This window comes from Lathyrus oleraceus, chromosome 7 (genome assembly GCF_024323335.1).
Source record: "Lathyrus oleraceus cultivar Zhongwan6 chromosome 7, CAAS_Psat_ZW6_1.0, whole genome shotgun sequence".
Classification (NCBI taxonomy): Eukaryota; Viridiplantae; Streptophyta; class Magnoliopsida; order Fabales; family Fabaceae; genus Lathyrus; species Lathyrus oleraceus.
This window is the reverse complement of record NC_066585.1, coordinates 93,305,022-93,320,305: the sequence shown is the minus strand read 5'-3', so window position 1 is coordinate 93,320,305 and position 15,284 is coordinate 93,305,022. Positions and strand designations below refer to the sequence as shown.

The 15,284-nt window shown below is 35.0% G+C and overlaps 1 protein-coding gene across 2 annotated transcripts in view; it reads right to left on the bottom strand.

Moving 5' to 3' along the window:
* LOC127105709 (uncharacterized) overlaps nt 1-14,585 on the bottom strand; it is a 31,053-nt gene extending 16,468 nt beyond the window's left edge. Inside the window, exons 1-16 of one of the 2 annotated variants that reach the window (XM_051042906.1) lie at nt 14,366-14,585; nt 13,714-13,895; nt 11,037-13,253; nt 9,174-9,249; nt 7,963-8,085; nt 7,403-7,658; nt 6,844-7,305; nt 6,279-6,464; nt 5,876-6,169; nt 4,901-5,515; nt 3,047-3,443; nt 2,792-2,919; nt 2,344-2,514; nt 1,950-2,150; nt 143-691; nt 9-68 (exon numbers count right to left, since the gene is read on the bottom strand). In XM_051042906.1, coding sequence (XP_050898863.1) covers nt 9-68; nt 143-691; nt 1,950-2,150; nt 2,344-2,514; nt 2,792-2,919; nt 3,047-3,443; nt 4,901-5,515; nt 5,876-6,169; nt 6,279-6,464; nt 6,844-7,305; nt 7,403-7,658; nt 7,963-8,085; nt 9,174-9,249; nt 11,037-13,253; nt 13,714-13,888 — 5,910 coding nt within the window. In that variant the 5' untranslated portion in view covers nt 13,889-13,895; nt 14,366-14,585. Of the gene's footprint in view, nt 1-8; nt 69-142; nt 692-1,949; nt 2,151-2,343; nt 2,515-2,791; nt 2,920-3,046; nt 3,444-4,900; nt 5,516-5,875; nt 6,170-6,278; nt 6,465-6,843; nt 7,306-7,402; nt 7,659-7,962; nt 8,102-9,173; nt 9,250-11,036; nt 13,254-13,713; nt 13,896-14,365 lie in introns of those variants that run through there. The other variant, XM_051042907.1, reaches the window with a different exon arrangement.
* Nucleotides 14,586-15,284: the final 699 nt, after the last annotated feature.

Here is a 15,284-nt window from a genome sequence, read left to right as displayed (position 1 = left end):
AGACTCACCACTTGGACTACAGTATCATATGGATATCCTCCAATCTGAGCTTCAGACAAAAATTCAATCTGACAGGAACCAAAAAATTGTAAGTTCATTGGTTGGGGAATTAATAGAAAAAATAACAAAAGTAGAAACATACCCAGTCACTGTCTCTAGCCAATACAGAAAGGTACTTTGTACTTAAGGGAAGCTGGTGCGATCTGCAAAAATTTGTTACCAATGACCAGTGTTGGCTGGATATCTTTCGGTGAGATCTTAACTCATTTCCATCACCATTTCCAGTTAATATCCATGACCCGTAGGTATTTCCATCAACCAACAGTGGAAGGCTTGCCTTTTCCAGATGGTGTAAGACAAGAATAAGAGCTCGTGAAGACTGTTTACTTGGAGCTCCCACTTCAGAAGCAATTACAGGAGAATCCTTGTGCAAATACTCATCAGCTAGAGCTCGAGCAAGAGATTCTGTTACATCACTTTCATGTGATTTTGCATGAAACACAGATCCCTTAGATGATAATTGCTTGAGATTTTTGTTAGTTTCATTTGATTTGTAGAAATAAGATATCCGTTTTAGCACAGCAATGTCAATGCGCATCTTGCCGGCAGATAAACCACATAGCTCCAGAAGAAAAGCACAAGAAGCAACAAGCATAGAATCCTCAAAATGCAAAATTGCAGTTGACAAAACCTGAAAATTTAAGCACAAATCTGTCCATTAACATTCAAAATTTTAATTTAGTGTTTTTTATCAGGCATTTGTAATGAAAAATATATAAAACCCGGCTAAGAGCCTATGATGTTATATATCAGGAAGCAATGGAAGGATGTCCAGCATCAAAATCAAAACAAATTCTACAACTAAGCATAGAACTGATAGGATACCAAGCAAATAGAGTTGAAGATATAAATTCATTGATGCCCTTTAACCAAACAGCCTATAACCTTTTAGGTTTAATTGGTCCTTCACAAGGTTTGAAAGCTTTCATGACCAAGTGATCAGAAGCTTGATCCTTTACAAACTTAATGCCCGAAATTCAATTAAATTTTAGTGTAAAGTAAATTGGCTTTCTGTTTTATCCAAGCTAAAAGTCCAAAAGTCGCTTGCAGGAGCATATTCAAGACATTAAGTAACATCTTTAAAATTTTAAATTAAATTGGTTTCTAACAAACAACGGCTAAGAGTCCCACATCTGACAATATATAGCTTGAACATGTCTTTATTAGTGGGGGCAATCCTCACCCTACATACCGATTTTGTAGGGTTGAATTAGGTCTCACCACATTTCTTAACATGTTAGCAGAGACTCGTTTATGATCCGGTGGACCACCTACTATTAGGTTTCCACTATCGGGCCACCCACCATTTATTTCCACGCTCCATATGTACAGTCCTGTGCATGAGGGTTGTCCCCACTTATAAAGACATGTTCAAGTCATATATTGTCCGATGTGGGACTCTTAACACACACCCTCACGCCCAGGACTGAACATCTGGAGCATAGAAATAAATGTTAAGAATCTCACACTGGACAATATATGGTCTGAACATGTCTTTATAAATGGGGGCAATCCTCACCCTATTAGCCAGTTTTGTAGGGTTGAGTTAGGTCCAACCACATTTCTTAACAACAACATTTGATGATTTGACAGTTCTGATCAAGTGGAGATTTTTATCGGATAACAAACATAGCATTTCTAAACATTAGGCACTAAGTGCATTGGTTTGTTTAATTTATCTCTCAATTCAAGACTTTTGATATTTGTAGATATAGTGTTAAGAATAGTTGTATATAAAATAGTTCCACGTCGACTATATCATGTAATTAGTTGTAATCTCTATCTATATAATATAATCTCCTTAGTGCTTTTCAAGACACGCGGTTTATTCAAATATCTCATGTCTCAGTATTTTAACACAGACAATCTATGAAGAAAAAAAATCTCACAGATGAAAGTATAGTATCTTCATGTTGTCCTAGTGGTGAAAGAAGTTTCTGAACATCTAATTGAATGTTAGTTTGCTCAAGAGACGAACTAGTGCCTTCCCATTCTGACTTCAGATTTTGAACTCTTTGGCCAATAATTTGGTTAAAAGCTGCCAGCGCTCGTCCACGATGCAAATGATGCTCAAGCCCAAATCCATTTTCCTGAAAATTCAATTTGCATTACTGTATAGTATATATGGTATATTAAAGGGCACAATTGGAAAAATAGGAATCCTTTCTACATTGAAAAGTGAGAGCGACATTCACTTTGAAACAAATTTTATTTGCTAAAACGACACTCATTTTTAACCGGAGAAAGAAACCAAAAGATAGCAATTAAAATAAATGAATATACCTCAAGTAAAGGACTATGTAGTTCTTCTTCAATGTGTCGTTGGATAGTTGCCTCCCAGGAGATTGCATTTATCTCATCATGCAAATCAGCACTTACGAACAAGTCAATATCTCTATGTAGCAAAGTTTCCCCCATAGGGAACGCTGAAAATGATTGGCAACCAAGAGGACCCTGTAATATATTGAGAACTACATAACTTGGATAGCATATACAGAAATGTGTCTGCAATAGCATGCAATCTACATAATAGATTAAAATATTTATAAAGTAACAAAAAGAGAGAGCAAAAGATCAGTATGAAGCTGTCCTAACATTACACAAAAACATAAGAGTATTTTGTAAATAATCAATATCAGATAGGAACAGTTTGGATTGAAATCAAAAGGATAAAACTGTAGAGAAAAGGTAGCAATGTATCTAGTAACTCAAAATGGAGAGTAAAACAGACCTGGACATAAAGCTGTATCAGTCTTCGAACAGGCTTAGGAAACCAGCATGGAAGCATTTGTAAAAGAGAAGTGTCACGTCCGGTAGACAAGAAAATGTCATCGCGCCAACTAAGGTAGTCTAATAAAGCTGCATTTCCAAATTGTGATTGAAGAAAAATTTGATGCAATGAAAAAAAAATATGGATTAATTAAGTGTGAAATAAAGTAGAAGAGTCGATGGAAGAGTCACCCAACAAACAAGGTTAATAACTAACCAGTTTTTGCTTTGGGGACCAACAAGCACATTGTATCCTGACCAAGACATGCTCCAACAAGAGTGCGCCACAATGTAGGAAACCTTTGCAAAGTCGGCCTAAGGTTCTCCAACGTACACTGGGCAGAGGAATTACTATGCCTATTTACACCACCACTATTTAAGCAGCTTTCGATGGGGATAGAAGCATGCATCAGGGTTGCTAGAGCTGCCATTTCTCCCCCGCCTTCAGCAATGTCATCAACGGTTCGAATTATTTCATCCAACTCCAGAACACCGAGGTCACTTCTAGGAGCTAAATCATGTGACATAATTGACCGAGCATTGGCAAGTGAAGCCTTGTATTCACACCCCCTAACTCTAGATAAGAGCATCCACCTTGCCCATTCACAATCAACCTGTTGACATACAATGTTGATCAATAGAAAACAAATATAAGCACATAACTAGAAATTTCACCAATCAAGACAAACTTTATGGGTGTGTTCGTTTCAAGGTTCCACAGATTTTAAGCTGATTTAAAATTTACACATTACTTCTCCATTTTATGTTCCTATGTTCTAGGGTGGGAATCATTTATTCCCATGGACATAGAACACAACTAACAATAACTTCTCGCGTCCTCTATTTATTTGTTAAATTTGCTTCTTTTTTTTAACTGAATAAGATTTAAATAAGTTCCTGGGAATATCAAGTACTTACTTACACAACACATTTGTTGAAATAGTATTTCTAGTAATAGAAATCCTAGAAACATCATTCCTGGTATATAATTCTATACCTTGAAACAAACACCCCATAAGTAGTAACAACATAGACCCAACTCTATTCATAGTAAATAAAAGAGGAAAATAAAAAGCATGCTTAAGAGTGTCACATCGGACAAATATGCCCTGAACATATGCTTATAAGTCGGTTTTGTAGAAATGAGTTAGGCCCAACCAGAGTTATTAATAACGGATAGCGGAGCGGAGCGGCCGACCCCAAATATGGGATAGCGGGATAGCGGAATAAGTTTTGTTGACTTTTTAGAATTACTATTTTTTAGACTAAATATATAAATAATCTATACAAATAAATTATTTTGGGTGAACATTAAAAAGAATATTAAATTAGCAACACAAGTTTATAAAAATCAAATTAATAAAATAAAAATAGATTAAAGACTTAAGTATTTGTTCTGATATATGTTATTATTATTTTTATTATTAAATGTTATTATATTTATTAAGTTTAATATTATTATATTTAATAATAAATGCTGCATTGATGTTGTAAAAGGACAATTATTTTGAGATAGAGAAAAAGTGCAAATGAGACATTTTTTATGAGACGGAGGGATTAACATATTATAAACTAAAGGGCTACTATGCCTTTTTTTTTAATAATTAAGATACCCAAACATAAATTACTCTAAGGCCCATTTCAGCTATGTATTCAGTCAAAAAACACCTTTTTATTTTTAACCCAATCCATTTGGTTACACACTCAAATAAAACCCTAAACACTACCTTTCTTCTCCGCTGCATTTGCACAACAACCAGATAAACTCAGCCGGAGAGGAAAAAAAAACAAAAGCGGATAAACCGCTCCGTCCAGGGTGCGACCCGCGACCCACATCGGACAATATATGGCCTGAACATGTGCTTATAAGTGGGGGGAGAAATTTCAGTGAATCAAAAGACAAAATAATCCAAAAACAAACCAAAACATTTAAAACAACCTACAAATTTCAGTGAATCAATCGCTTATTGATGCTTAATAGTATCATGATTTCAAATAATGAAAACCAAGTACAAACAATCAGAATAGATCAAGCACAAACATTAATAATACAATGGACATAGAAACTTACCGCAGTTTCCTGTAATGCATTAAGTGAATCAAGATCTAGAACCAAATGATGATGGCCAAGGTAGAGATCCAAAAGATTTGGCAAGTTATATTGTGCACAATGGTGCACAAATATTTTATGCAAAGCTTGTACAGTTTCATCTTTATTTGATGAAGTCCCATTGAGATCATCCTCCAACGGGATGTTACTTTTGCCAGATATGTAACCTGAACGAGCCAAAAGGGATACCAACTCTGTTGTCCCTTCCCAATATTCCCTCAAAAATATAAACCTTTTTGCAAGCTTCTCCTCCGTAAGCATCCTTATCCACCCAGAGAAAATATCAGGAGAAAACTTGTATATTTTAACATCTGGAACTTCCATGCATACAGAATCCAACTCTTCAAGAGAGTATAAGAAATTTCCATAATTAGAAGAATTCACGTCGCATCCTGAAGATGAGACAGGCTGTATAACATCCAAATTGAGTTGAAGGCTTCCAGCAGATAGGACATATGCAGGCATTAAGTCTAACAATCTGAAGACTTCCTTCCAATGATTACGACACACATGGTAGTCAAGTTGTGACTCCCACAAAAAAGAAATGTCTGAACGAAGAGATTGATTCAGTATCATCTGTACACACAGATGAACGATTAATGAAAAGAAAGTTATTATAGTTCAAAGAAAAAATTAGCTTTATCTGGGAAGACAAAATGCATATTAGATGCAATCTCCAAAAAGACACTAATCATTTTAACTTCCAACCTCATCCAGTAGATATGTTATCCTGGTAAAAAAAATCCAATTATCAAGAATTCTCATACTGAAATTTCACCTTCAATCTTTTGTTCATTTAGTAAATGACAAGAAAATATAAAACTCAGCTTCCATAATGCTCTTATGGGTAATGAGATTACTAGTCATTGTTGAAATCCAGCGTCATATATGAATATCAACTTTAGCGTGTAGTAACAAGACAGAGAAACAACTAACCCGATCAATAGTTTTTTGCTCCCAGGCATCAAACCAGACAGCAGCAGCAGCCCAATATCCAACATGAGCATCATCATCATCAACTTCCAAAGCAGAGGAGGTTTCATTAATATCCATCCAGGAACCCAAGACAACTCCATCAATCTCACCACATTCAATGACAAGACTATCAAATGAATGGTTATGCAAGAGCCTTAATCTATTCTCTAACGGTGAATCACAGTCTGATGGGCCACTGGTATCTTTCAGCCGGTGATGATATGTTTTCCAGAAACCACTGCTTGGATAGAGACTCTACTCACGCACATGCATACGGACAAACATGATTGCAAGTATCAGCTCATGGAATTTTTTTCCCATACTAAACATTGACCACAAAACAAGACAAATAAATTCCACATACCTCAATCAGTGAAATGTCTTTCAATATCTTCAACTCATATGGTCCTAGATAACCATACCTTTTCATTTCCTCAGCAATCTGGGCTCGTAAGGATCTCCTTACAGTGCCAAACAAAAGTTGTTTGAGGCAGTGTTCAATGTTCTCACCAAGCCTTTGAAGTGTTGCAACAGCAAGTTCAGTTTCACCCTGTATAATTGCAATATGAGTCATGTTATTTTCATTGGGGTTTGTGACACTGATAGAACCAGTAAAATTAAGGTAATGAAACTGTATATTATTGAATGGAAAAGATGAGCACAAGGCTTTACAATGGTGAAAATGCAGAAACAAAGGATAAACCAAAGTTCCAAGAACTCCTAAACCAGAGAGTAACTCTCCTAACAAACTTTCAAACAATATTTCCGAATACCTTCTCTAATCCCTTTCCATCTCTTTTATAACAGAAATTCCCTTGCTAACAGAATATTGCCACACCATTCCTATTCCACTACTCAGCCTCTCTACTGGGCTAAGGCCCCAAATCCAGTATCCTATCAGACATCCAAATAGAAAGTTGAATACTCACCTTCATAAATAATTCATAAGCAACAGCTCTGCCAATGTCACGAACTTCAGTAAAAGTATCATGAGGCCCTTCGTCAACAATGAAATCTTCCGATTGATGAAGATGCAGTTGAAGAACAGCCAAAGGGAGTCTACCAGAGAGCAGAGCATCTTTAACCACAGTCTTGAGGTCAAGATTACCCACCTTCCAGCGTGCCATCATCTCTCTTGGATTTTCCAGAGGTAAAACTTTCTTTTCCGAATGAGATAAGTCACCTAATTCCTCAGAGACCAATTTAGACTCTGAATCAACAGGTACCAGTGCAAGATTTTCATTATTGTCGGCACCTGATGCTGGTAAAGGAAAAGAAAGCTCATGTTGGTTCAACATATCCAATGAACCTAAATCTGATGGAAGAACTGCAGGTTGGGGTTCTTCGTGCAGCATCTCTATACTCATAAAAGATGACTCTTCACTGTCAACCTGTAATTTTTAGCAATAAGATAACATTTAATAATCAGTAAAAACAATGGAACAGTTTAATCAACAGTACAAGTAGCATAATTGTAGAGCATCATACCAATCCTTGACTGGCCTTTTGGAATATTGTCCTATGCCTACATTGCAGATTTCGGATAATCTCCAAGAAATGAGCCAGCTCAGAAAGCTTTCGAGCAAAATCCATTTCAGTCGGTAGTTTCACTGGTTCAATTGGGGGAAGATAAAGCAATCCTGTCTTGTTCAAGCCCTCTGCTGCGAGTGTATCCTTTTTATGTTGCAGTAACCCATACTTACGAAGCATTGTAGTTGCAAAGCAAGTAGCCAGTGCAAGAAGCCTAGATATCATAAGTCAGATCAAATTTTCTTTCTGGAATGAAAAAACAACAAAGATGATGTATGTCATCCATTTCTTGTTTTCATAAAAGCTTTTCCTTTTTCTCCATTAGATATCAACACTGATAAAAGGATAAGGCACAAGAAGTCTAACAAAATATCAACAATTTACCCTAATAATTATGACACATTGACAACATTTCTTACGAATAGCAACTTGGTTTAGAAATGATAAAGAATGTGGAATAAAAATGAAGAATGCAAAATAAAAGAATGAGAGCAAAGCCAATGAACATATAAATTTACCTAGAAGCAGCAGAAGTTTCGCTATCATTGCCACTTTTATTAAACATAAGATAAACTGCAGCAAAAAGCAATCTCAAAATCCCCTCTTCCGCTAGATTCACATCCACAAGCATTTCCAAAGATCTGCCCATCAATAAAACTGGAAAGTGAATTTCATTAGACAATATTTGCCATTTAAAAAAACCTAAATACTATATGACCACATCAATGTAATCAATCTCTTTTGCAACATCATTTCCATTGAACCAGTACCACTGTAACATTCGCAATAGTTTTAATTTGCCGTAATCAAAAAACTAAATCATAATACTGCAAATAGATAAGCAAAATATTTCTAGAAGGTCCAAGAGTCACAAAGAAACTATATACCAAAGAAGAGAAACTTTTAACCACTATTGCTTTCCACACTTATGCATGTGTCATTATTGCTTTTCACACTTATGCATGTGTGAACTGGTACAAAAGCTATGGTAGGAAGCCATACGGAGAATCCAGAATGAAGAGCAAATGAAGGCTAATACTAGTTAGGGGTGTTTGGGTAAACATTTTAATGAAGTGCTTATTGACTAAGCACTTATAATGTAAAAACTTATGTATAAGTTGTTTCTACAATTATAGGGAGGATGGAGGTTAAAATTACATAAGCTTTATAAAAATTGTTTTTACAAATTATCTTGTATCATAAACTATTTTTATAAGCTCTTCCAAACATTTACACAAGTGCTTTTAGAAAAGCACAAATAAGTTCTTCCAAGCACCCCCTAGCCTACATGAAATAGGACTGATAATATAATTTTCTTTTCTTTTTAAATACAAAATAGTTTTCTCATCAGTATGTTTGTTTTCTTGGAAAATACATTATATCCTCCTTCAGGAAAGAGGATAATATTGTCAACTGGAACTCTTCTCCTTGAAGGGGTTGTAAAGTCTCGGTTCGAGAATTAGTTGGTTAGTTGGGATAGTTAGTTAGAAAGATAGGGAGTGACAGGTATATAAATAATAGGAGGGTGAGGTACTGAACAGTATTCTGTTATTAAAAGAGAGTGGGGGCTTTGGATAGGGAGGGAGGGTTGTTGTGCCTCAAAGTTGTGCATTGTTTTATAGTTGTAATTAGGATTTATCCCTAGTAGTACATACCAGATTTCTATCAGATTAATACTTTAGAACACAAGAAATATAAATCAATACTACAATGATTAAATTTGGCTTACTTTTCTATTTCATCAAATTTCAAGTAGTCCAATGCTATTTGTAACTGACGAAGACGAGAAACCTTGATGTCCCATCCTGACAAAGAATGAAAGAGAAAAAAATATAAGCATGAAGCTAAAATTTATTTTGTGCAATTCTAAAGTATTGTGTCAATTCTATTCCAATACACAAACTCGTCAGATTTCAAATAAATAAATAAGTAGACATCGCCACCAAAGTTCAGTTTTTTTTTTATAAGCGGTTAGTCTATTAGTTATGTTAATATTTTCTCCTTTTCCAGGGTTCGAACCCTGGTCTTTAAACTTCTTCACTCCTGTTATGTTAGTTCTTATTTGTTATCACTTTCATCTATTCACCTTTAATAAGAACTTTATTGGTTTCTGTGCCAAATGAAGATTTACAAAAAGATAACAATAAAAATCTTGAAATAGATGTGGTTTTCGTAGCAAAAGACACGAGACGATAAACGGCCAAAAGAAACCATTCAGGACAAGTAGATTAGTATTGGTTCTGATGAGGATGCTAAAAAATATTATCCCATCCTATTTCACCTTGTTGGCTATCTCTAAGTCTTCCTTTTAAGAGTCACACATTGGATAACGTTGGAATTTATGCCTTCATTGCAGCCCGTCCCTAGTTGTCTAAATTGCGGCATTTGACTTGCTCTCATTGCAGCCTCCAACACCTTCATTGTGTTGGGTTTGAAGGGGTGGGTTTAGTCTCACATTGCTTAGAGATATGGCATGTGTTGTGTTTATAAGTGGGGACAATCTTCACCTTACAAGCCGGTTTTGTAGGGATGAATTAGACCCAACCCACACATTCTGAGAGATAAGATAAGACTTGAACATGGGTTAATAAGTGAGGGCATTCATCACCTTACAAGCCGGTTTTGTAAGGTTGAATTAGACCCAACTCAAATTTTCGAATGGTAGTAGAGACTATTCAGTTGCTATCAGGTCGTCACCATCGCGCGACTCTGATCACGCTTCAGATGTCCAGTTCTGGGTGAGGGGTGTGTATTAAGAGTCGCACATTATATAAGTTAAGGCCTAAACATTAGGCATGGGTTATGAGTGAGTATAATCCTCACCAAACAGGTCAATTTTATAAGATTGAGTCAAACCCAACCTAAATTCTAAGACTTCCCAAGGCAAATAAAATATTGATATTGAGATATTGATGGGAGAAACCTATTACAACAAAAATAGAATACCAATACACAGCTGATCATACAGTAAAGTACAGAACAAAAGGGAAAAACAAGAAAATGCAATTTTATGTAATTATAGAAGGCCGGTTTTATTTTAGGGGAACTATTTTATATAAGATGAATTATATCTAAGTGAAGAAATTAGTACACTATAATGAAAAGGAAAATAAGACTATAGAAAAAGAAAGTTTAAATGATAGAAAAGGGGAAAGGGTGGGGAATCAAGATTGTATTATCATCCTTCCAGAAGTTTGCCAAAACAATAACTTTGACATCCTCCTGATGAATGAGCTTAAAATCCTCCGAAGCACTCAACCAACAAAGCATTAATTGCCTTTTGGGTTCACATGATATTGAATGCTTTGGTTTTTTTATTTAATAATAATTTGTGTTTTGAATAGTTAAGAGTATTTGTTATGGAAAGATTGACTTAATGATGTGATTTATCGCTTTATCCTAAATTTTATTTATAGAATATTGTTTCTGTAATTATTCATTTTCATGAAAAACCTTCCTTTCTGTTAACATAAGAAATAAGAATGGTCACTGGCCCCAACGAATACCTTCTGGAATAATGGCCCACACACACACGCACACAACATCAACATCATTATGTCAGGTTATAAAATGATCATTTTATGTAACTCACCATTTTTCGAACACAATTGATCTGCCTCTTCAATCCCTTCATACACAAGAACTCTGTCCAAAATTTCAATTTTCCAAGGAGAAAACCTTTTGGTTGGTTCTCTTACTTCCACACTGTCTTTAATCAGAACTGAAATCCCTCTATTGGTACTTGGTTGGCGATAACCAATGTACTCAACAGGAAGAAAACTCGATAAGAGTGAAACAGAAGGAACATACACTGATAGACCATCTTCTCTCACAATATAGAAATAACCCTGAAATGTGCAACCCACTACTTCTCCAATAACAACTTCTTCTTTTCCATTAAAGTGATATATATCATATGCACTATCTAAAATGTTATCATCGTGGACATCTAAATTCACTTGCAGGTTAAAATGTACAAGTTTTGAGCCTTTCTGATTCTTTACATTCTTCATTTTAGAGAGAATAGTAATTCCCATGGGAGAAAAAGAAATAGAATCATCTTCACATAGTTTAAAATTGGGAAGGAATGTCTTTCTCATAACAGGCGACTTCACACCAGAACCAATAAATTTGTGATCATTAGTTGCTTTAGAAGCAGAAGAAAAACCACTTGAATTGGGACCAAACAAGTTGCTCTTTTCTTCAGACGTATAGCCATCAATTTTCTCAATCACATCACCTTCCACGGCTTTGTCTGGGTAAGAAACACTTCCGTTAATTATATTTAAATCATTTGATTGAAAATACCCAGCGAAATTAGAGAATACTGCTTGACAATCTATATCAGAACCACCAGCCCCCCAGCCAACCAACATCCCCAGTCCAAATTGCTGAGAATGTGGAAGCAACTTTTCAGATATATAATTCTTGTCGGTAACATATTCACTTAAAGATATCACATAGATCACACCACATGCATCAACTGCAGCTAAAAAGTAGGTATGTGAAGCAACAACTAACTTTTTAAATGATCTTCTAAAAGAATCACGGTGTTGATCGTTCAAGTTATCCTGAATGTCAGACCCGTGTTTAATGCATGTAACATCATCAGTCAAGGGCAACTTTTCTAACCCTTGGAAATCAAAAAGAGGGTTAAGTCCACAAGCCTGTGAAACATTTAAATGTGTCACAAATTCACCGGATAATGCAGAATATAGAACAATCAAGCCAGAAGAATCAAGACAGACAAGAAGATTATCACAAAATTGGAAATCTATCCACTCAACTTCCTGAACTATGTCTGTTCTTTCATCAAGCTTCACCATTGAAACCCACTGAATACCCCAATTGTCTAACTTGGCAACAAGAAGTAAATGTTTACTCCTGCCTCTTTGATTTGCACCATTAATATTGACAGAAACATGGTGCATCAATGTCAAAAAAAAACCCACCAAGCAAAATGAAGCACTCGAGAACATTTTAGGGCATTCGTAGAACCCATTAATCTCAATACCAAATACATTGGAAAAACAATCAGACTTAAGATCTGTTGTACCCGAGCTCAAGCTTGAGCGATCAGAAGCATCTTCTACTAAATCAGCTGGTTCCTGCCGATTCTCCTTACATTGGACTGGAGTTTCATTGAATAGATATTCCAGGGATAGACTTCCATTAAATATGTTAAAAGAAACCACTTCTGTAGAGCAAGGAAATTCATTATTCTCAGGGAACTTGGTCCAGAGACTACTGTCAGTTGCAATAGTTTCAACTTTTGTGAAAAATGATTTTAAATATCTCTTAGTCGGCGCAGAGCTTCTCAAAACTTCAATTCCATCATCATCTGCACCAGTCCAATTTACATCCTCTCCTACTTCAATATTTTGAGCTAATGTAGCAATAGGCCCCCATTCCACCCACCTGCCTTGTCTACAGCTACCTTCTAATGAAGATTGAACTATTTCTCTGGCTCTCGACAGTTTAGGAAAAGCATGGACTGTTACCCCACATTTTCCGGAAACAAATAAAAATTCTCTAAATGAAGCATCATTGTGTTGATCATAGCTGTCCCCACAACGAGCCCAGGCCAATGAGTTAACATCACTAATAAATGGGTAGCTATTGGACCTTGAACTTTTAATTTCAGTAACATTGGCATCAATACCAATTTCTGATCCTGAAGTACAAGGCAAATCATTCACCAAAGCTGATCCGTTGGGCCTATCGAATACCTCGGGTGAAAGAGTTGATGAACCTAGAATGTGATTATCATAATCATTGCCACTTTCACAACCACTAGAATTTGAGTCTCCTGCAATCATGAAAGCAAATGCAAACACCATAACAGGATATCAAAAAAACTTGAAACAAACTGCAATTACATATTATCCCTGAAACTAAATATATATACACGCTATTCAGCTACTGAACAGTAATAGCCAAGCCAAATTACAAGTATGCTATGATTGGATAAACTACTTAATTAAGCATTTATAACATAAATGTTTGTCATATAAGTGCATATGTATAAGCTACTTTTATAACAAAAGATGAAATAAATTCAAATTATTTTCATACAAGCTTCCAGCTGTTTTCATAATCTATCATGGGGAGTTTATGGAAATAAGCTCAAAACAATTTACAAACATGTCAGCCATTTGTTTTCATAAATTCTACCAAACAGTCTTACAAGTGTCTATACATCTAGAAAAGCTCAAATAAGTCAGTTCTAGCAGTCCCTTATAAGAAAAGAAGCAGCAAATCACAATCACCTATGACCAGAGGAAACAACAGAGCTTCCTTTTGATATGAATGCAAAAGCAGAATCTCTCTTGTAGGAGAAATAAAAGCTTCACGAAATTCCGAAAGCCCTATTTGGGTCTCAGATGTGTCCCACTTGTGCAACTGAAGTATAGCAGGATCATCGCTACCCGAGGCCAAATCCATTCCACTCCTGATTCAACCAAGAGCATATTAAACAAAATTTAAAACAAATCATAATTCTAACTTAATGATAACTAGAGTTATTTGAGCCCCAAACATTAATGCAATCATTTCAAACAATTAAAGTCAAGTAACATTAACTAATGATAACTAAAACTATTTAAGCTCGAAACACTTTTCATCTTTAAATTTCAACACTCGGAAAATCAACGCAATGACCTAATCAAAAAACTCACAGCTCGTGAAACTTTGCATGAAGCCAATTTTCAATTTCATTTCATCGATTATTTTCTAAATTACTCAAAATAAACGTGAATCTTCGGTTGAATCGCATGGTGAAATTCGAAACACGTCGAACATCGAAACTAATCAGGATTTCAATCACTTTAAGTTGGACAAAAATTGAAAACATCAAGGAGTTCAAATCGATTAGAGCATCAAAACCTGAGAAGTTGAAAAACGAAAACGACAAAGTGGAACCTGAAGGTGAAGAATGATTAAGAGATTAGAGTGGGAAATTGTTGGAAGATTGTTTCCATGAATGCAGAGAGTGAGTTTTCGAACGGAGATTTTGGGATTGGGATTGAGATTAAGAATGGAGCAAAAGTTGAGCGGAGAATGAACGGAAAGAATGTGCCTGAAATGCTCTCTCTACTCTTCGCTGCCCGATCCAACACCGTTTAAGTTAACGATAAAAACAAAACAAAATAAATATCGGGGATTTATTTTTATATTTTTATCTTTATTTATATACTAATATAATTGTTATGTTAAGAAAAAATATAGGCTTGCATTCTTCGTGTCATCCCAAATTAAATCTGACACTTTCAAGACGTATAAAAAGATAGTATTATTTTTTGTAAAATTGCTTCATTTATTTTAAAATTTATTATAATATTTTAAAAACTGAATTGAATTGTTTGGTTCAATCGGTTTGATAAATTTGATTGGATTAACCTTTCAAAATCGTCAGTAGATCAAAATCGAAGTAAAATCGGATTGAATCGTTCAAAACATTTGAACCAAAGAACCGAAGTCGGTTTTGTAAAACGGTCCAGTTAAAAAAAATCATCAAATTAATCATTTTTAAATAAAAAAATTAAAATTTTAATATGTTAATATCAAAACATAATATATATTCTCATTCATAAAAAAGAATTCCATATTTTTTTTACAACCATACAAACTTATAAATTTTATCATTCAATTATAGTTTTTCTTTCAACCACATTATACCATCATCACACCGTCTCTTTTAAACATGGTGATATCCAACATAATATTGATTGTCGTTCAAGTCAATATTGTTTGTTGTTGTCAAATAAGATTTGTTTGTCATTCTTCAACTCAAATTCGTTTATTTTAATGAAATATAATGTATTATTTATTTTTAGTATTC